At 40.0% G+C, this 22,792-nt stretch overlaps 1 protein-coding gene across 4 annotated transcripts in view; it reads left to right on the forward strand.

The window, feature by feature from the left end:
• zgc:158464 (uncharacterized protein LOC791139 homolog) overlaps positions 1-22,792 on the forward strand; it is an 89,578-nt gene that overhangs the window by 50,698 nt on the left and 16,088 nt on the right. For 3 of the 4 annotated variants that reach the window (XM_040011836.1, XM_040011837.1, XM_040011839.1), the window contains exon 3: positions 13,956-14,174. In XM_040011836.1, coding sequence (XP_039867770.1) covers positions 13,956-14,174 — 219 coding nt within the window. Of the gene's footprint in view, positions 1-13,955; positions 14,175-15,017; positions 15,111-22,792 lie in introns of all 4 variants that reach the window. The other variant, XM_040011838.1, reaches the window with a different exon arrangement.

Consider the following 22,792-nt stretch of genomic DNA (forward strand, 5'->3'; position numbering starts at 1 on the left):
ATGTTGACTGCCTGCAATGGCTTCCGTATATACTATAAATCTAAAAGTGCATTTTTTTTAATTTTTTTTTTTTTTTATTTTTTTTTGCCACAAAGAGTTAGTTGCAGTGCAAACAAGCCGTTCTTTTGACTTGTACTGTCACACCAACTTCTGCTGCTTCATCAGTGGGATGAGCCTTATAGCTTGGCAGTTCTTTCAGCCTTCTGCTGGGTTTTTTTTTTTTTTTTTTTTTTTTATATGTTTTCTCTGCAATGGCATGGACCATTATTGGATCCGGGAAAGGGATGAGGCAAAAATTACTCACTCAGCATCATCCAGTTTTTATTGGCATGAGTGTTTTTACAGGATTCCCACTGACTTTTAAAGGCGGGGTATGAATATATTTTAAGGGACATTGTAACGCAAGTCCTGAGCCTGATTCCGGTCAAATGTTAATAACTGTTCTGCAATAGTGACACACTCTTTCCCAAAATACAGCGCTGGCAAACTGTAGTTTCATTGGTGGTGTTTTTTTGGAACTTGAACTATAAAAATCAGGAGAGCGCTGACGGATGTTTGGCAGAGGAACGACCAGCGCTGCTGCTGTTGCTGCTGGCAAATTTGTGGAGAAGCCCACGTGGCATACTGCAGGCACATGTCTGGGGTCCAGCCAACAGAGAGGTGTCATAAAAGTGTAAAAAAGGTGTGGGACCTGGCATAGCAGACACTGACATCGTATTATTACATTGCGAGCCGTGTTTTACTGCGAATCAAGGCAGCTATGTTTGTCTTTCCTCGATCATATCTGATTAAATCATGTTCGTAGCTATTATACAGTTTTGCACATTTTTTAATTATATTTGATTGAAATTTTTTTTAAAGACTAGATTGGGATGCACTTATGATTCCAGATTGTCTGCAAGGCCAATTTATACTTTGTTAAATTAAAGTCAGCAGCTCATAAATAAAATTTAAACTAAGAGTAAGAAGAATAACGTTACAAGTGTAAATACATGAGCAAAATGTAGTTGTGCTAAAAAAACAATTAAAAAAAAAAAAGGTTAAGAGTGAAGTTAAACTTCTGCTGAATTTCTTTATTTTTTTTTTTTTTAATATTTCCACAAGAAAATGCAAAGCAGAGATCCTGTCTTCAAAATTGTATACTAATTCTAGGGTCTGTCATTACGAGCCTTTATTGACGAGCCCTTTTGTTATGGTAGTACTTTAACCTGACACATAGAAAAAAAGTCGAAAATCTTTAGCACTAATTCCCACACACCATCAATCAGCTGTCCATAAATTACTCCTGCTCCAGTAGTTTATGAAGTGCCACATGTCATACCCCACTTAAGGACGCGAGCGCTGTGGAAGTCGTTTAGGTGTTTAAGAAATGTATTCATGAGGAGCGATAGAACTAGTTTATTCCAGGTTTACTTTGCAACTTTTTTTTTTTTCCACTGGTAATCAGTTTTGTTTACAAGAGCTCATTTTCTACAGTGCACTCTTGGGGTCGATTAGCATTCATTGTTCAGTCATCTGGAGTTTTTGTTTTGTGTTTGACTCATTAAGGAAAATGAGCTCGCTTTTATGGGATAGCTCCTTGTAGAGTGTGAATAAAGCAAATTTGAAGAAGAGTAAAATTAAGAGCTTCATTTGGAGTGAGACTGAACTGACGTTTGAGTTTCATTACATACCGTCACCATGAGCACACATTGGCTCGTGTGCCTTTAATCTTCACCATAACTACACGTCAACTTTTATAACGATTTTTTTTTTTTAAATAAAATCGACTTTGGTTGGAAACAAGATTTGAATTGACAACCGTGTTGAAATGTATTCTTGTCCTTTCTTTTGAAATGACATTTCTTTTCTTCTTTTTTTGCCAGCTATTGCATTGTCTTGTTTACTCCTCAAGGGCAGGTGCTCAGCAGTATTGATGTGTAAGCTCGTGCCATGAATTTTAAAACGCTTTGATTAACAGTGAGCCATGTGAAAGCTAATGAAATTTTAATATGTATTGTTTGTATGGAAACAAAAAATATGCATCATCCCATTCGCTGTTGTCAAATATTGACCTAAATACCGACAAGGGATAAAGAATTTTAATTTTGATGCAGTGTGACAAATCAATCAAAAGGCTTTTGAGTGTCATGAAAGATAATGTAATAAAACAAGTGAGAAAAGGTTTAATAAAAAAGAAATCAATACATCATGTGAGTTAATAAAAGGCACGGGTACAAATTCATGAGATAAAAATATGCTATAAATTTCTTGTTTGGATCTGAATATCACAGCAACACAGCAACTGTACTGTGACACAAATGCATTCCAGCTTGTGGATGCATTCATTAGCATGACCAACATTCATGTTTACTTTCGCTCTCTGTACATCTTATAAGAATGGTGAAATATTGCGTAAAAACCCCTGCTGTTATACTCCATTTCTGCCTTTTCCTCAGTGCCACAATGGCGCATGAGAAAATGATGCAAATGACCATCTGCTACGACGGTGTTTGTTCTTCCAGTCTGCGCTGTAGTCAGGCAGGTCTTGGTCTCAGCTACACCTGCTGGGAGCTTGGTTAGCATATTTGTGCCAACTGGTAGGCATGCGGGTAAAACGTCCATGAAAATGAAGAGAGGTTTCGTGGGAGCATATAAGGACTTTACTGCACTTCCTTTTCTAAAACCCAGATTTAATGCGGTTTGGTTGCACAGAGAAAGAACGATGCACATTTGGATGTTTTATTGCAAATTGCTCGGCCCTTTTTACCTTTAGTTTTATAAGAAATGCCGTGGCCCTTACTGCTAGCTCATATTTCATGTGCCTTCCCAGCTCTGGTCTATCTGCCCTGTCAGACTGAATCAGGTTGGACAGAGCTGAGAGGTCTGACTGGACTTTATCAGAGGTTTCTCTCCAGGCTGTCTAATGTCTGATCTAATGGAAGCTGAAGAGGACAGACAACAAACACACTAACATACACACACACACACACAGGGTAGACTTTCACTCTTGTGCAGCTCACTGGATATATTGCAGATCCAAAGACCAAAGTACATAAAGGCGCTAGAGGAGTGAAGTGTATGACGTTAATCATTTTGCTTATATAAAGCTTTTACGATATGTTATTGGTTTTCTTTTTCTTTTTTCTTTTGTTTGCTTTTTGAAACCAGTGCATATGTGTAAAGTTTAGCTGGAGTAACCGACAGCACAGTCTCTAGCTGTAGTCAGACACTTTTACAGTAGGTTTTAATTAGGCTTTGGCTATTTGCAATGATTCATGTCTGATCGTTGGACTGGATGCTTTCAATATTAGAGCGTGGGCTTTATAAAAAATGCATTCCAGCAGAAACATAAAACATGAAAAACATTATCCACTCTCCCATTATATCATTAGAGCCACTTCTCTGCCTTAGTTGTCTTTTCTTTTTATAGAGGATGAAGTTGAATGGCTAAAATAAAACCAGCACAGCACAAATGCCTGAGTGATCAAGTTATCAATTACGTCTGACCTCAAGGGAGTTTGTTTTCTGAATGTTGTTGGCAAAATACACTTCAGTAAAAATTCAATCATTTCCTGAACAAAGGTCCAATTATGAAAGTTTATTTTGTGTATTTGCCAAAAGACTTGTATTGCTGATTCTGCATTTTAGCTCAATATGTTGCAGTTTGCTGTGGAAATCTGATAATAAGTTGACTGCAACTATCCTTTTGTAAAATATTTCGAACCCACTTTCTCTAAGACTGTTGGTGTTCCCCATTGTTTAATCTGCTGGCAGTCATGTTGTTTCATTTGCTCAGAAGCAGGGTGACAGGGATCAGATCACAGGCAGTCATGTAAACACTGTTAGCAGCTTACAGTGGTAATCCGCCCTTACTGTATTTACTTCTCTTCATGTGTAATCAAGTGGGGAACACCTACCAAGAGGCAGCACTCATCTGAAGGTCAAAACAGCACAAGTGTCAAGAGAGACCACGGTCAATGCTGTGTAACTATTTGCATTGCCCGAGCCTCGCTAATGCACGTTTTCCCCAAGGACACGTACGTCCTCTGGAATAGCAGGATTGGTACACAGGTCACAATGCTGCACCAGCAGAAGTAGCTATCTCGGATAAAGAGAACAAATCAATACCAAGCACTCTGGCGTCTCCCTATGTACCCCCCCTTTAGCCTGAAAATCTAACTTTTTTTGGACATAATAAATATTTATGCCTTTCTGTTGAGCTAATTACACTATTTCTCCTACTTCGTTGCAATAGCGTCCTCATTTATGCGCAATATGACTCATAAATGAGCCATGACTTTGAAGTGATGGAATAGTAAGAGTGGCATTATGCTTTATTATTTAAATGCACATTGGGTGTATTTGTAGTTTAGACTTTACTGTGAATTACGAGTAGCAAAACTGAGGTCACGCACAGTTCAGGTTGTATAATTTTGCCACAAGAAACGATTTGCTTCTGTCCTCTGTTTGCAACCCAGTTTGAGAGTAAAATATGTCAGCGTTTGAGCATGAATCTATCTCCACTAATGAGAGACAGCCTAAGGAGAGCGCGGTGTCTGTCAGCACTGTTAAGTGCGGAGGTGATAGAACTTAATTTTCCTCATATTTCTAGGCTGCGGCTTCTGTCTGCATTGTTGTGCTGCAGGGGGAGATTATCGGATTATCACACAATGAGGGAAAATGTAGAAATAAAAAAATAGACTTAAAAGCATGAGATTCTCGCGCCTTCACCGCTTAAGTGTTTAGTGCGTGTGTTGTTTTTTTCTGTTTTTATTTGTTGAAGCTAGACTCTTGGGGAAGTATAACTGGAAATCCAACGTGATTATCTTTGTATATTATACAAACTTATCTTTAAAAAGTTGTGAACCAAAAACACAAGAAGATGATTTGCAGATCGTATAAACTATATATTTAATTGGGAATTGTATGATTTTTGAATGGTGATATTTGGGAAATTTGTAATCTTTGGGGTTTTTTGGATGTTTTTTTTTTTTTTATCAATCTTTTTTTTATGTAAAATTTTACAATTTAAATCTTTCTTTGTTTGTTTATATTGGCAAATAATTTTGGGAGGATAAGACAGCCCTTGTAGGCCCTATATAGCACTTTCCTTTCCAATGTCCAGTCCATTTTCCAATGCATTTTCTTTCTAAAAGAGAAGTAGAATGAGCTGTCTTGACATTCCCGGGAGGAATGTGAGCTAGTTGAAGGTTGTGGCAGCAAGGTGGTGGGGGCGCGAGTGGGTCTTTGCTGACTGTTGCTGGAGGCCTTTCAACATTAATGGGCTATTGACCCCCAATGGGGTAGAGGCATGAAGTGGCAATACATCATAGCCACATCCACGTGTCATCTGACTCCCCTGTCCCCCTCTTCTGTGACCACCCGGGAATCATGACAAAAGGTGCTTACCAATTCAACTATCCTTTCCTGTCCTTTTCTTTCTCCTGTCCTCTCTTTATCCACTCTCTTCTTCCCATTTCCATTCCCAAAACCAATCCCATTCCCATGCTGTCTTCTCCTTTCACCAGCTATACACAACCTGAACTCTGGATGCACTCCCCTCTAATCCACCGTATGTCTTATCTCAGCTCGGAACAATAGCTACAGAGTGTAGCATGGCTCAGAGCTACAATCGTCAGAAAAAATGTTCTGCTCCCATAAGGCTGTGGGACACTGCATCCAGCAGCATCAGCCAAGCAGCCTGTCTCTGCTTCACATGAAGTCTTCCTCACTGTTTGTCGAGAAATTATTTCGGCTTCTGTGTGTTTGACTGTCGGTTGAAATGGAATTTCTATTACTGCAGTGCAATTGACAGCCAGAGCAAATGACTTCTCGTATCTGTGCTTGCTGTCATTGTGTCAGTATGCTGATCTGTCGCTTGTCTTTTGTTTGTTCACCATGAAGCGGTATAAATTAGCTGTTCGGGCTATGCTGTGATTCTTGTTGGTAGGTAGGCACCTGTCCAAGCCACTGTTCCCATTAATCTTCTATTAATGAGCTTTTACCTCAATCCTAATGAGCTGTGATTGCAGCTACGCAAAGAATCAATGCCACCTTATATGCGGTGGTCCTACAGTGGGCAGGCGTTTATGTAGGTGAGGCAGTGCCAATCAGACAGTGATGCGAGAATCGAATCACAGGGAGTCGATTTTACAGTGTTAAATGATCCCATGGTAATCAGAAAATCCAGTTAATTACTCATTACTGCCAGACTGTGTCAGCTATTAAGCTGATCCTTTAAATAAAACGGGAAGCTCTTAGGCTTAACTCAAGACTTATTCAAGTGTTAAGTTTGTGTGTGTTGAGTGCTTGACCTCATCAAGTAGTTTGTTGACAGTGATGACGATGTCAGTGAGTTGGGAGTAGTCCAACACTTTGGCCAAAATTTAAATATGACCTGAATCCTGCTGACTGATAATCTCTGAATGTGTCTTAGCACCACAGTCAGATTGATAGTTGTAAAATATTTGCATTACAATTTGCCAACTGTATTATGAATTCTGGATGACTTTGTTGATCTCTTAGGTTTTTACCTGCTGTAGACAACATTCATGGTTCTCAGACAATGTTTGAAACCAGTGTTGTGAAAATTCCCATCATGCATCCTGATCTGTCACAGTCCAGATACTGGATCTCCGAGGGTACGCTGTGGAGTCTAGCAAGGGGCACAACCTACAGAACTTGCAAAGTAGTGCATCTAGAAATCACATTCATTCTGGACATCCAAAAGAAGTGTGATCAGATTGGAATTTGAGGAGTTTAGAGGCTGGGTCATTTTCGGACTGATTTTATTTTCTATTTATTTTGGCGCAAGCATTCCAGCAAAACTACATCTCTAGGCTGATGATGCGATTATATGCATGTATGCTACCTCTGTATACAGGCAGAACAAGAGCTCCAGACTGCATTTCACTCTTGAAAAACTGCATTTAGAACTGGTTGTAAATGTTCAAAAGACAAAATTTATGGTATAGTCAAAAGCTCACCCACCCATGTTTGATGGTTTTAGCATTGTTACTTCTGACACTAAATCTGTTCCACCACACCTACAAGTATTTGGGTTCATGGTGTTTCTCTTGAATGTAAACATTGCTAAAGAGGTAGAGCTGAGCGTCTACCAGTTAGAGGTTCAGTGGTTCAATTCCCGCTTCCTCTAGTCTGCATGCCATAGTAATTAAGTCATAAATCTTGCAACTGATGACTTGCAGAAGGCAGCACTGATATATATATTTTTTCTCTATAAAGCAATACTAGGTACACTTGTTTTCTTTGTAGCCTTTCCTGATACGAATAGTTAAGTGTGCTCCTCTAAATGGTTGTTTTTGATTTGCTAAGACCTCGGATACATCTGGGGAAAAAACGGTTTTCATATTACGCACTTTAGACGTGGATCACTCTACAGAAAGAACTCATCTTAAACATGCCTAATGAGTTTAAAAGCATCATAAGGAATGCAATAAAGGAAATCTGAAGATGTTTTTTCTTTAGAGGCTGGTAAAATTTAGAGTATTGTGTATTAGTTATAGTTGGTAATGGTGTGACTGATTAGTAAGGATTTCCCGTCCTATGAGAATTAAAGCAAGAAGACTATGTTGAAGAGGATTTGTACGTCTCCTTCATATTTAAAACCAATTCACAGCAAAAGCCTCCTCTTGGCTCCTGACCCTTCAGAAGAAGTGGTCTCTTAATATTGAGCTTCAAATATCAAGTAATATGTGTTCATTAGAGCTGTCCGCTGTTATGTATTTTTATTATGTATATTTATTCTTGCCACACTCTCCCACCATCTGTGCTTCCTGCTTTCATTCTCCTCAACTTCCTGATGTTCTCTCTTTATATTTCTCTCTGTGGCAAACTTGCATCACCTGACTGTCTCTAATTTTCTTTTTTTCCTCCCCTTCTTTATTCACTCGCTGTCACTGTTGTCTTTTTTTTTTTTTTTTTTTTTTTAAATACATCCCTACTGTCTCCTTCCGATGCTTTCCTCTCTTCCCCTCGTCGCTCTCTGTCTCCGCTACTTTGTCTGGCTTACTTCCGTCACCGCCCGCCTCTGTCTTGTTTTCTGCTTTGTGTATGTTGTCTCTTTAGGCTTACTCTCTTTTCCAGTAAGGGAATGAATCCATATACATGTCAGTGTGCTGTGGAAGACACTGTTCATCTTCTACTCCCTCAGGCCACCTAGAGAAACAAACAATTTACGCATAAAGTGCACACACTAACACAGGCATGCCTTCGCTGGGATATGATATGTGACTGGCTGGTTCCAATGCCTTCTTTTATGTTTTGCTATTTTGATAGAAGGTTCTTTTTGTACCATCGCTGAACAAATTAGTACATATTTATGTCTTGTATTAAATAATTTTAATAGATTTTCTTTCACCAGTTCACAAAGGTGACCCAATTATGTGGGTTTGCTGACAAGCGCCTGTCACTGTGTGTCATTTGTTTCTCAGTAAGTACAGCCTTCAACAGAAACAGAAATTATAGGAAGGAACGAACCAAAAATAGTGTGGCAAGACCCAAAATATTCTCCTCTCTGGACCAAGCATGAATAGACTAGATCTGAGACTTAGTTTCCAGGCTTCCCATAAATATATATATATATATATATATAGGTATGTGTGTGTGTGTGTGTGTGTGTGACGGAGGGAGAGGGAGACTGTCACAGGCCTCAATGTGTATCCACCTCAAGTACAGTGTTAAGCCAGGAGAAAGGAGGAGCGAGAGAACAAACGACATGGCTGTTTTTGTTCCATCTGCAGGAGGCTGATGGAGACACAGCAGCACACAGATGCACGTCCTCCACACACGTGGACAAACGTGTCACAGCATGAGCATGGATAGGACAAACATTTACCCTGAGTGGTTCACAAAAACTCTTTATAACATATAATATTATGAAATAATTTTTTTTTTTTTTTAAAGTTGATATTTTCAGACTGTTAAAAAGGCATACATAAATGTATTCATGTTTGTCTTTTCTCCTTTTTGTTCTATAAAACACAGAGATGAAATCATAATTTAGCCAAGATACAGACACAAAGATGACAGGACTGTGGTGTCTTTGTTTACTGAAACTTTTCTCCCAGAGATTTGTGGGGAACCGTCAGCAGCAAGAGCCTCCTCTTGGCTCTAGTCACTAAGCAGATTTATACTCAACACAGAGGCGCCATGGGTCAATGAACAAACACCTTTACTTGTCAGCGAGCTTTCTGACTGACACACAGTACCTGTGGGTGGCCCCCGATATTGCTCAAATCTCTGGCTTTGAACACCAGATCAACCCCGTTTTCTCCTCACAGACTAGGCCAATCAAACGGAACGAAATCAAAGCTTTGTTCATCAGCTCCTTTTCTACTTCTGTTAAATATGTGTCTTTGGGAGGACCACGCCTTTTATTATTTTAGCGAATCAGAAAGCAAATGCAATTAAATGTATCTGTTTAATACATGAACAAAAAAGCCTCATTTTCTACATCCAGTTTCACTTGTGATATTTTGTAATTCACTTTAAGGAGTTGCTGTCAGCAGAAATTCACCTTGTTAAAAAGCAAGCCAACTCAAATGATAAAGGATTTCTTTTAAGAGTGATTTAGCTGGTAGAGCAGGCAGAGCAAATCCTTAAGCCTGGATATTTTCTGCACATTGTTTTCTAGGGGTGTAAAGTCAGTCACATTTAATCCTTCACTAGTGCTCAAGAGATGCCCTCAATCAAATCCAGATATTCCCTGTGCCCCTGAAAGCGCCTCACAGCAGCAAATTCTCTCTGGCTCAGTGTGAGTGGGTGGGTGGTAGTCAACCAGAGAGGCAGATAAATGTGTTTTTCTTTTACATATTACACTCTTTAGCCTCGCAATAAAAGCACGGTTATGTAGTTGTTTGCTACTTTCTTGCAAATGCAGTGAATTTACTGACCGTCAATAATGGAAATGGAGGAAAATAACACAGAATCGGTCTGGATGATGGTGATGGCAGGATGGCTTGATCAGTTCTTTATGTGCAGCAGGATGCGGCTGCCAGGTTTGTTGCAGTTAATGTTTTTTGATTTAATCCAGAGCTTTCTGACTGCCCTTGCGCTGCCATGATAATATGCCCAGAGGGCTACTCATGCAGTAAGTAGAACAGGAGCCTCCCTTAGTTTGGAACCACAGGAAGAAAAATGAAAACAAAGATTGGATCTGCCTCTTATTTTGGAGATTACATTTTCTTTTTCTTATTTTATTTTCTTATTTTTTTGCCTTCAGTTGTGGACACCTATTATTTTAGCATGAAGTATTTGTCATTTTTCATTAGAGAAAATTGCTTCTCGGTGCAAAGGCAGATGTTCGGTTCTCAGCAGTGTGCTGCCATCGCAAACATCTTTTTTAGTAGCACTAAACAGATGGTTGTGGGTGTTAGATTGCTGCCACTACATGACTTTTGAAAACCCTGTTGAGGGTGGTGGACTGTATTAGGGCTTTTCCAACATACAAAAACAATGTTGCTGCCCCCTAGAGAGGTTTATAAATCACATTTTGCAAGCTTTTTTTGGGGGGTGGCTGTAAAAAGCAAAAAGTGGAAGTGCAGCATCTGGACAGGAACTCTGACATCCGGGGAGGGGAAGGTATGAAGTAGATCAAGAGAGGGTGTGGTGCTTGACTTCTGACCCTTATCAGAGGGTAGGGGTCAAATGCAAAATATAGGCTGCAGCAGTGTTGCGACATGCAACCCCACGGTCAGGCCCGTCTCTGCAATTTGTCTTGACAGATGTGTCCCCTCCCTGTTTACTAAACGTGTATCAACTGGAACTGACGGGATGAATAAGACGAGCAGTATGAAAGAAGGAAGAACGAAAGGTTGGGAGGAAGAATTTTTTATTTTTATTTATTTTATTTTTTTTTAATGCAAATAAAGGTAAGGAGGCCAACAAGGCTCCTGTCTCCATACACAAGCCTGGTTTAGCAGGGAGTCTCAGTCCACCACAACAGTTTATTGAAGGCAGCATGCCTTCAATAAAAGGGTTCTTTCCACATGGTGTACTCACCCCACCAATGTAACACCTCCCCCATTAATTTTCCCCCTTCTTTGCAACTTGCTTTCTTTCCCTTCTTCCAGAGCTATTTGTTCTTCTGCAACAAAGGTAGGGCCTAATCGTGGTAGGATCTCATAACACCAAGGCTTTTAACTGCCAAGATCAAAGAGTGCAAGTTTGTCTAATGCGGGATTACGTTCAGATACGGGACCTGGCAGCCTCACCCCTACACCACCACCGGTGGCGGGTAGCTCCATTAGGCTCAACGCATTGCTCATTTTTCCGCAAGAGCTCCCTTGGGCTAAGAGGCAATTATGCAGTAGTGTGGCATAATATTTCATTCTCTTCACATCGCATTGCTCTATGGTGGTTCTGGCCGCTAACAGCTTCATGTGGCCCAGGAGGAAAGGTGCAGGCTGCTAACAACTTCATGTGAGAAGAGGAAGGTTGGAGAAGGGAGGAGGCGGTGGAAGAGGGAGAGGAGAGTTCTCAAGGGCATGATGCTTCATTAGCATCGTCAGGTCTTTTTCACCTTCTTACATGGAGAGTGAAAGGGTTGGCATGCGTTTTAGTTGTGGTTAGGTGATGTTAACTAGATTTGCGACGTGACTCATGAATATAAAAATGTACACTGGATTGACAGTTTTGCTCCTTGCATGCAACAGTTACAGGGGGAAAGTCATATTTGGTTAACACGCTCAAGTTGTTTTACTTTGTATTTCCACCGCCTTTGAACAACAAAGCAACGTTCAATGCCTTCTGTTTCACTGATGATTATACATGTAAACAGAAGAAAACGTAGACGTTTTATAACTGATGTCTATAGACAAACTGGCAATGTTCCAGAAACCGGTTAATGGTGTATGTTCCAGGAGGGTACCAAAGTTTAAAAACGGAGCCCTTTCTTGAACTCTACAAAGATTGCACAAAGTATAATGTCATTATGCCCACATTTGTTTTTGTCCAACCACCATGATAGATAAAATCACCTCCTCCTCCTTCTATTTTATTTATTTATTTATTTTTTTTGATCCTGCTATTTCTTTTCTGGCACTGTAAATCCTCTCCTGCATTTCATCTTTTCATGAGTGGTGGCACATAAACTTAATACAATAAGTATTTGCTGTTAAATGATGTCACATTCATAAGGAAAATCCCTTTCTGGGTTGAACAGCAGGGTTGAGGATGTGGGTTGTGCCCACATCTTTTCTGCCAGTTGCAAACATCGCGTTTCTTGAAGAGAGGTCATTCTGGAAAAAAAATATTTTTTTTTCTAATGCATTAGGTCACCAGGTGGTCATCATTTCTGTTTGTGCGTCTAGCCAAGAGTTTAAGTCTGATGGAGAAATGCTGACAAGTAGTACAAAGGTTGCTATGAAATCATACATTAGGTAGGTTGTGGGGAAAATATCTAGTATGTCATATTGCTTCTTCAAGTGATACTTGATGAATACACTGTAGCACTGTTTCTGTGTTTTTATATTATTAAAACGAGCATGTCGTGTGTCAGTACTTAACCACTTTGTGTGGTGACGCCATAATGCAGTGAATCACTACATAATAGGTGTTTGTCTGCTTTTTCAAGCTATTTTTTATTACTCAGTTATACAGATATTATGGAAAATTGTTCTACAGTGTATTGGGAATTGCTTTTTTTGTAACACTGTTATTATTGTGGCTAACCTGTCATTCCTGTATTGTATCAATAGTTATTCTGGGATCCACCTCCAAAACCAATGATTAAAGTATTTCTACACTAGAGGGAATAGGCTCAAAGGATTTAAGGCTTTATGTGGCTTGAGAACTAAATTGAGACTACAAAACATTTTATTTAAAAGAAACCACAGCTTGCTTTGCTTTTGTGACATCAAGATCAGGGGCATTATTTGGCCCTTTGACATTTTCACATAATTTACGACAAAATTATTCTAACGCTTGTGACGGTTTCTGTTGGTTTCAAAGAGTCGTTAAATGTTACAGAGAGAAAGAAAATTGGTACTTTATATTCAACTCAGTTCTGACAGTGATGGGCATGTTCATCGAGGACCGCTGTGTGATTTCTACGCTTTATGCAGAGAGCTGCTTTTGCATGAACTCAACCTTTTTTTTTCTTTTCTTTTTTTTTTTTATTTCAGTGCAGACTCGCTTCCCACTTTCTGCAAATAGCAACAGCAAACTGTCACTGCCATTCACTGAATAATAGTTGTAGGAGGCCCTGCCTTTCAATTTATTCATGCCCAATTTTGCTTTCTGACTATTGTTGATGGCAGATTTCAGTGAGAATAGCCTGCTTTTGACAGTGCTCTGTACCTGATATCGCAGGACTTGTGCTATCTGCACCCATCTTATGCCGGTATTAACTATTGCATTGCCTTGCTATTTTACATATGGCCTCTGACTGAGATGCTTCTAGCTGTTGTACAAGAAATGCATTTGGCATTTTAGACCAAGCGCATTCTTTTAATATTGTACAACAGTGTTTTGATAACTTGGCTCACCACAAGTTACTACATTGTTAGTCTGTTTTTTTGCTGTTGTTTATTTTCTAAATTTATTATTATATTTTATTTATTATTTCTATATTACTGTAAATTTGCCAAACCCACTAAGTGAGGGACTTGCTCAGCCTATGGATACTTTCTCATTTGAACACATAGAAAACAAGATTCTAGTCTTCAGCTTGATAGGTGATGCTAGTTGTGCCCTTTGGCCATCAAACTGATGTCACTGGTCACAGTTTTATTCCTGTATTAACACAGATGCTAAAAGTGTAAATGTGAGGCTACTTCTTCCATATTTCTTCCATATTCCGTGCTTTACAAGAAATATCCACTTCAGGCCTGATAAAATATGTTGCCTTTGTGTTTGCCAGTGAACCTACAGTCATAACTTTATAGCTTTCATCTATAAAGTTTTATGTCAGAGACCTAGCATTAACAATGAGTCTTTCTCATGTTTTTTAGAGATCAGGTCTGGCGGGAGAGGTCCTAAGGACGGACCCGTGAGGCAGCTGCCCTTGTACGACACACCATACGAGCCAGCTGAGAACGGTGGCGACTCAGACCCTGACCGATTGCGCTGCCCCAGAGAAAGCAGACTACCCCAGGATGATGAGCGACCCCCTGAGGAGTACGACCAGCCCTGGGAGTGGAAGAAGGAGAGGATTTCCAAAGCCTTTGCAGGTAGGACTGACTGACCGAATTGTTATGACCACTGAAGGAGAATATAAACCTCACTGTAACTTACGGCACAGAGAGAAGTACGTGAAATAAATCTTGAAAGTACTGCAAAGAAGACTTGAACAAGAGATGCATAATGCACTTTTACTCTGAAAACATTATTTCTACCTTTTTAGTAAGTATCTTTAAAAAGGGGGAAAAAAACAAACAGAATTTCATTTCGATCTGTTTCGCAGTCTTTGTTCTAATGTCAAATGCTCAGAGACTGAATCTAACTAACGGCTCAACTGTCAAGCTTTTAACACAACGTAATCTGAACCTGTTTCTCTTTACTAACCCAGACGTCTGTTTTTCCAGCACTAACAAATTTGATTAAGGCTTCTGTCAGGTTATGAGGCTCCCGCTGCTGCTGCTGCTGCTGCTGCTGCCTTTACCTTTCTGTTTAAGCTTTTTCGTTTTTTTCCCCCCTCTCCTCTGCACCTGCTACTTTCATTTTGCAGGTGTCCAGAACACTGTTTACTGTTTTCATCCAGCTCCTGCCTGTTTAAACTAAGTTGATACCTACGCTGCTCAGGGAGGCATGATTGGTTGCGCAGGTGCATGTAGGTCCAGGTAGTCACTGTGGTTTTAAGAGCTTCAGCATGGCTAAAACAGCCATAACATCAAACAGGGCTGTTCCTGGAAAGATATGCCGCCAGAATATAAATATGCACCCCAAATTTAAAAAAAAAAAAAAAAAAAGTATTTTAACCTTTTTCAAGAAAATCAGCAGTCCTTGACTATTTTCAATCGCCCCATTTTTCTCTTCATATATATATATTTTTGTTCTTTTTCATCCTTGAACAGCTCTGCTTTGTTATGACTGCATTAGCTACGAGGGCTCTGTAAATGGCACTGGATCAGATCCCTACGGCAGAAAGGACTCCAAATCCCTCACAGGTACCAATGGAGGCGGGACTGGGGATTGTCTCCTTTTTTTTTTTTTTTTTTTTCTTTTTTTTTTCTTCTTTTTTTATCTTTTTGTATGATGTTTTTAGAGCTTTTTGAAACTGATGCCTGAACCTCTGGGTTGCCCTCTACTTTCTGGAAATGCTGTTTAAAATTACAAGCTTGTTTTACAGTTTATTAGCGTTGTCACGATTTGATTAACATTTGAATCCTAAGTGCTGTTTTCTCCAAATGAACCCAGCGGTCACCTACTGAAAAACGCCTTGGAAAATGTTGCTAATTAGAATGACATTATCAGTATGCTACTTGCACAATCCCCCAGAGCTTGAAGTGGACTAAAAAAAAAGGCTAAGGCATGGTAGAAGTACTTCAGATTAGTCTTTCAGCAGGCGCACAATTTTAGCAAGTGCAGTAGCACTGCTTAAAAGAAGAGGCAATGGGGTGAAGGGTGCAGGAGTGGAAGTGAAGCAAACTGTGTTTACTCGTCCACCCTTTGCAGTGTTAATTATTCTTTTTCCATGACATGAATAGTGCGGTTTGGCTTTCTGTGGAAATGATCATTATACAAACAGAAAATATGGCAAAGTGGTCTCTGATGCACAGCAAAATAAAAACAACACGCATGCATTATTAAAACCACGCATGGCCACAAGGCTCATTTTAGTGTATAGTTGAGGGGGGGAACAAGTGGCAAAGCTTGTAATTTGGTTTTTCGACATGCAAAAGTAATTGCGCGGTATAGCACCGTAAATCAAAACTCACTGTGATGCAAAGTACAAAAATAATTCACATTTTTTGTAATTAAATTTCTTTATAGTTTAATTATTTCTACAAATGTCTCTATTTTGTGTGTCCTTTATTTTTCCCTTTGTGCTCTGAAATCACTGATGAAGTGCACTGCAATAAAGTAAAACGGTTACAATACAGAAGATGAAAGAGGCATTAATCCCTTGTGGTGTTGTGCTGTTAATGGGTTGTTTCAACGGACTTCACACAGTCACGCAGTTGAAGGGAACTATTCCATAAATATCATTTACATGCACAGCTACGTTTTAATATCCAACAATAAAGCATGTAATTAATGCCACATCTCCAACCCACTTTCATCACAATTGTTGAATCTAATTTGGATGTAATGCCTCGAAGAGCCAGTCAGAGCTAGTGACTATTTCAAAACGGATCCATCCCAAATCGCTGGAATAGCGCACTTTTCTATTTGTGTAGATTATTTGTAATGTTATTAATGATGGAGACGGTCTGCTCCCTCATTTTTAAGTACGTGTAAAGTCTTATGTGGCATTGCAAGGGAAACAAACTCATGAATCTCATTTGCTGGAGAAGAGTCTCATAAGAGTATTTGGTGCATACCTGCAGGTAATGAGAGTACTGGTATGTACCAATCAATGGTGCTTACAGATAGCATAAGTTCTTGAAATAAATGAGAAAATTATCTTTGTCCACTGAGAGGTTTTGGGCTAGTTTTGAAGATTTCCACAGATAGATAGCATTCAGCTAGATGTATCTGACTGTGGCAGGAGTTGTGATTTAAGGGATTCATTGGCTCATGTTAGGCAGAGTGTAGTGAGACTCTGTAGGCAAATGTATAAAATAAATTTGTCAGTGTGTTCATTCGTCATCCTTCCATGTTTCCACTTAATTTCTGTTTCCTGTTTACTTCTGTGTACCCTCGGCCCCGAGGTTTTCATAGGAGTCGCGTTCTTTTGCCTGTGCTAGTGATTAGTTAAATAAGGGATGCTGCATTCTTAATCACTTTCCTTCTCTCCCTCATTATTTTTCTGTCAAGCAGCACTCAGGAGAGTTTGTTTAAGACACTATTTACCAACACATCCCTCTTTCAACTCCCCCCTCTTACAGAGAGTGTCCCTCTTTTGATGATGATTAATTCAATTTCCAGTGCATGTCAAAGTATATTGGTTTGGAATTGAAGAGATAAGTCTTTAAGTTGTCTTTCAAGGAAAGCTGCAGTGTAAAAAGTACTTTGATTTATTACTGGATTGTGTTCTGTTTTATGCTTAATTCAAGCCGAAATAATTCCCCACCATTTGAACGACAGAAAAGGGAAGAAAGGGGAAAAAAAGAAGAAAGACATCTCTAGGACAAGCCTTGTCAGCATGGGCTTGTTGCTTTCGCAGGTGTCAGTGCAGACCAGCCTTGGATCCTGACATCAAGGGGCTTAGAGAAAGTTTCATACCTTTCAAGCTTGAAGTTTGTGTGCTTGCACCCATGTCTCTGATCTTTGCAACAAGCTTACCTGCGACTTCAGGACATTATACATTGCTTCAATGTTTAAGTCATGTAAGCCAAATGCTTAGCAGTTATCCCCATTTAATCCCTTCTGGCACTGTTTTAAGAGTTAGGTTAGGGCCCAGCTACTCTTGTCTTTTCCCAGAGATGCTTTATTGCACCGCTGTCGATTATATTTTGGATCCATTCGTTTTCTCATTGCCAGGAAATCTGTGGCATAAATGAGTCACAGATCCAATACGGAATTGTCCTACACCCTTAGTCGAGACAGGGTTACTCGGGCGGTCCTGTAATTTTAGATCATGAACTGTCTGTGCGTTAGAGCTTGAGAAGCCTAAACGCCTTTTTTTTTGTAATTTACCAAACCTAGTTGTAGTTGAAGTGATTGTTCGATTTTCAGAACCACTAACCATTTTGCAGCAAAGTCGATGTTTTGACAGAAAAAAACAAAGGTCCAAATTAAAAACTAAACATACATGAACATGTAAAACAAAAACCTTGGCTTAATTTTTATCATAAGCTTTAAAAATATTACCCAAACCACCAATTTAAAGAAGTAACTATATTTTCCAAGCTTTCCATTGTAAATTTCTATCAGATTTTGTAAGACTAAATCTGATTTAAGTTTGTTTTATTCAGAATATGACAACATTTTTATTTGTTTTATATATAGATTTGTAATTGTTTGACTGTTCATGTTCAGATCTCCCTGATTTCCATTGTGGTGATGCTGCCATGCCTCCAGATGTCAGCAGTTAAGTAAATACGTTATCAGGCTGCGGTAAGTTGTGATTCCAGCCTTTCTGTGCTCAGATAGCCTGTTTTTTTTTTTTTTTTGTTTTTTTTTTAAATAGGACTAATTATAGCTCAGTGGGCTTTTTAGGTTTCCAGAGGGCACTTCTCCTCAGCAACATTTCTATAGTTGCTGAAGCACTTTACGCCTGTGTAATATAAATGATTAATGATATTGTTCACCATTTAGATTTAGAAGCGGTTTGCTAAACCCATCAAAACCTTCACAGTTCATATTCCCACAATTATGTGGGAAATGAAAATGTCGCCAAACAAAGTGTTAGCACATAATGAAAAAAGATGAACAACCTTGCTAAATTGTGCAGTAGGTGTTTCAAAAATAAAGGAAAAAAAACAATTAAATAAGTACCAAGTGCCGCCTACGCCCTCCCACAGTGGTATAACACGGTAATGCAATCTGTATAAAAGACTATTTGTCTTCATTAATGCTGGGGAGGCAAAGTAGAGTAATGCTCCTTGCTGCAGCCCCCTTTTCCTCAGCTGTCCCTATCACAGCCTGCCTGCACGCCTGTTCACAACACTTGGTCTGGTGTTATTATTCACTGTTGAACTATCTCCTGACAGGTATGCAATGGAATGTAAATCCTCTGCCTTGTTAGGGGGTTGGGAGGCTGTGTACTTGCGGTTTAGTTAATCACTCATCCTCACTGTCCCTCTCCACCCCAGCGCCACACCATACTCGGCTGCCGAACACAGGTACTCGACACAACCTCTATCCTTACTCCCTGGATGCTGAGTAAGTGATGGATGATTCTGGAGGTGAAGTGTGACCAAGATGCATTAGAATTTGACCATATATGAAGCGTTAGTATATGAGGCCCGTGTAGGGTCTGTCCATATGTCTATCACCCTGTACATTTTGGCTCTGCATATAGTATCCTCCCTCTCACAGCCAGACGTGGACACGTCGCCATTGGAAATCCGAGCGCTGTCTCAGCAGGAGTGGGACTAAGAGCCACTGTTACCTAATCTCCTTGCCCTGTTACCTTCTACTAACTCCTTTCACTTGACTCCTGGCCTGCAGGGTACCGTGCATTTAACACTGGAGATCAGAGGCAGTGTAGTCGCTTAGCCCCTCAGGTCCTGGGAAACTTTATGGGTTTTTTTAACGAATCTTCATGGGCTTAACGACCTAGAAATCTGAGATCTGATTCTAATGTTCTAAAATAAATAATTGATTCAGTTACAGTCCTACCGTGGTGTCTTGCAACAGGGTTAAAGCCAGCTGTTTTGTGGGTGTCGGGGTTCAGTTTCTCTGTGCTTGGCTGATCCGATATCCCCCACCGCTGCCTGTCACTCTGCAGCGCTGTCTCGTCCTACTGGCCTCTGCTGCAACACCCTGCTGATAACCTTCCTGTCAGCCCTCTTTCATGAGCCTCAAATGTGTCCCACCGTTCTCTACGGAGCGCTGCTGCCATGGGTCTTATCTTCACTCACACACATTGGCCACACACAACAGCACTGTAAACCTCCCGCTATAAGTGTAGAAGCAGCGTTTTGCCAGAAAGCCCCCATGGAAGCTCCTGCTGGCCAGCTGTCAGTAACCCATCTTTCCCTTCTCTCTATATGGAAGAGCATGGAAAAAGGCCTTGCTGTCATCTTTTAACCATCACCCATTTTCTGTGTCACTTTCATTTTTAATACAAACGCAGGTCCTTTCAGAAGAAAGCCGGACTATGTAATGTGATGGATACAGTATACCGGAAAAATTATGAAGTGGCATTTCAGTTCCCCTGGAGCATTACACAGTTGTTATCTGTAATGATTTGAGTGCAGATGGAACAAACACGTCTTCGGAAGAGGCTGTTTTTGTATTTCGAGCTCTTCCGCTCATAATGTGCGGCATAAACATCACAATACTCCAGCTTGTTTTGAATATGCATGCAATTAGCCAGCCAAATTAAGCAGAACTAAATTAAACGGCATTGGTGGAAAACAAGCATAGCTGGTGATTTATGGTGCTGCACTGTTTACAGTGATGAAGTGCCATGGGCTAATGAAAAGCCCGGGTAAACAAATACCTGGCTTTGAGAGGAAAAAAAAAAAAAAGAACGGCTCCTGGAAGAACAAAGGAAAGGAAAGCGCATACCCCTATCCATTATTTTTTATTCTTTTTATTTACTACACTGTCAACACAAAACAAAGTACATATCCAAAGGGAGGAGTACAATGGGAGGGACATGAGTGATGGGTTTTCTTTTCAAATTTTTAACATGGCCACTTTTGAGCGACAGCTGCTTCGCAAGTTCCAGGCAGGCAATAACCTGCTCTTTGTGTCAACAGGAGGAGGTGTGTACTAATATTGAATGAGGATTATCCAGGTGAGGAAGGTTAGACGACAAAAAAGATCGGATGTATTCACATGAACGTTCAGAATTATTAATTGGGCTCTGCATTATTTCTCTTTTCATTTAGAAAGGTGCTGTGCAAATATGACTCAGATTATTAACACATATAACTAACCTAACCTACAAAATGCACAGTATTTATGTCATACTGAGCATGATTTACATTTTCTACTTGATATGCGTGTGCGGTCTCTGATGCAGTTAACCTGTACACATAGTACAATTTACCACCCACAGACCCGATAATGGGTCTAAATCTACATTAGCTGTAAACAGGTATGTATTGATAGAGGGCAGTGTGATAGAGCCAGTGTGGGCAGTGTGATCTGTGAAAATGTGGACTGCAGTGTGGTAAGCCTTCAGGTCCATGTGTAAATCACCTGAACTGCTGTTGTCACCTCTGTGCTGAATATGAATTTGTCCCTGCAGTGTAAAGATGCACTCATCTGTGCAGCAGCGTGGCATCTAAAGTCAGTGACAACCTTAGGAGTAACAATACCTTAAAATGCTTCACAAGGTGAGGCACCCAGGTTTAAAAAATGCACACAAACACACCCAAAACCCTGACTATTGAATCAGTTTTCCTTAATTTTCACAGTGCTAAATGCTATTATTCAGCTGTGCAACCAAGCGATTCTGAACCACGCTCGCTGAAATCACCTCCTCGTCCCCACACTGAGGCTGCAGAGTGGAGGCAGCCTTCTGCTCCCCCAAACAATTACACGCTAATCTGCAATGTGAAATGAGTATTAGGCTTTTAATCTCATAGGAAGAGAGTCCCCTACTTCACCCCAAAGTAGAGGAAGTTATATTATCTAGCAGAGTTTTTGACCTTCTGTATCCACTCCTCTAGCCTACACCTCTCCCATCAGGACAGACAGCAAGCAGCTCCTCCTTCCAGCCACCTTTCTCTAGATTAGCCCCCTGACACCCCAGGCCCGGCTATTTAATTGCTTGTCGGATTGAATATTCTCCAGTCTCCCCTTCATCTAGCTTGCTGATATTGCTTCTCATTAACATGTCCTGTACCACCACCATGGTTCAATTCCTTTCAGGGAGGAAGACAGGTTCATAACATTATGTTCATCCTCCTACTAAAAACTAGTCTGTGCACCAGCGTTAATAGTATATCTGATTTACATCAACCCATCTATTTGTCTGTTGTTTGTCCATGTTTGAACAATTCTGTCACTCCCTTTATTGGACAGATGACCAAATATTTGCTGTATATCAGTCACAATGAGGGTTTCGGATGTTTGGGGTTTGTTCTGATTGGAGAATAGAACCCGTCTGAGAGCCTTTCTTGCCATTGTTGTTCCGTACTTTAAACTTAACGTACTCATCGAATGCATTTGGTTTTGATAAAGGAGATAAGAGAATGAAGGATGACATGTATTTAATAGGATGACGTGTTTTGTTTTTTGTTTTAACTTATAAGACCTTAAAAGAAACCGTTAATAGTTATGTGCCAAAAGTAGCTGCACATTAAAATTCCTTTCTTTTACAGTACTTTCATAACTGGAATAAAATCTCCAGCACCATGGACAGTGACCTTAGAATTTGCTCAATCGCTGTGGCTTTGATGGCACAAAGATGTCTTTTGAGACCTCTGCAAAATCTAAGCACAAATAACACAACCACCCGAGGAACATGCAGTCGTTCACCAAAGCTATTACCCATGGATTGCATTTATTTATTAGCCTTGGCTCGATCACTGGCTTTCTCTTGTATGAAGAAAAACATTCCCCTTTCTGTCTCATTCATTAATTATCCTTGGCTGGTTAAAAAGTGGCCCTGTGCTGGAAACAGATGTGCTGCTGCATGAGTGCTCAATTATCCTGGTAAAGCCCCAGCTGCATGAGGCATACATTATTTAAGGGGCAAAGCCAGGGTAGCGTCCATTGCCTTCATGGATTACTCTTAGGTACTTTCTACACTCTGACTTGGCTTAATATAGAGGCCTGGGGTCTTTGTCATCAAACACAGCACCAACAGTTACAGTAGAGTGTATGCAGCTGTGCTGTTTTCACTGATCATCTAGTTTGACTTAAGGCAGGTTTATATTTTATAGTTTGCTCATTAGAAGTACAGTATTATTACTTGGGCCTTGGATATTATGCACTGTATCATGCATTAGAGCTTGAACAATTCGGCCTTAAGAACTTCTTGTTGCATCCATCTAGTGTATCTCTCCCAAGGTGAGACTGTAGTTATTGGCTGAATCTGAGTGCATTATTGAATTTGATA

Source organism: Simochromis diagramma, unplaced genomic scaffold (genome assembly GCF_900408965.1).
Source record: "Simochromis diagramma unplaced genomic scaffold, fSimDia1.1 OVJJ01000603.1, whole genome shotgun sequence".
Classification (NCBI taxonomy): Eukaryota; Metazoa; Chordata; class Actinopteri; order Cichliformes; family Cichlidae; genus Simochromis; species Simochromis diagramma.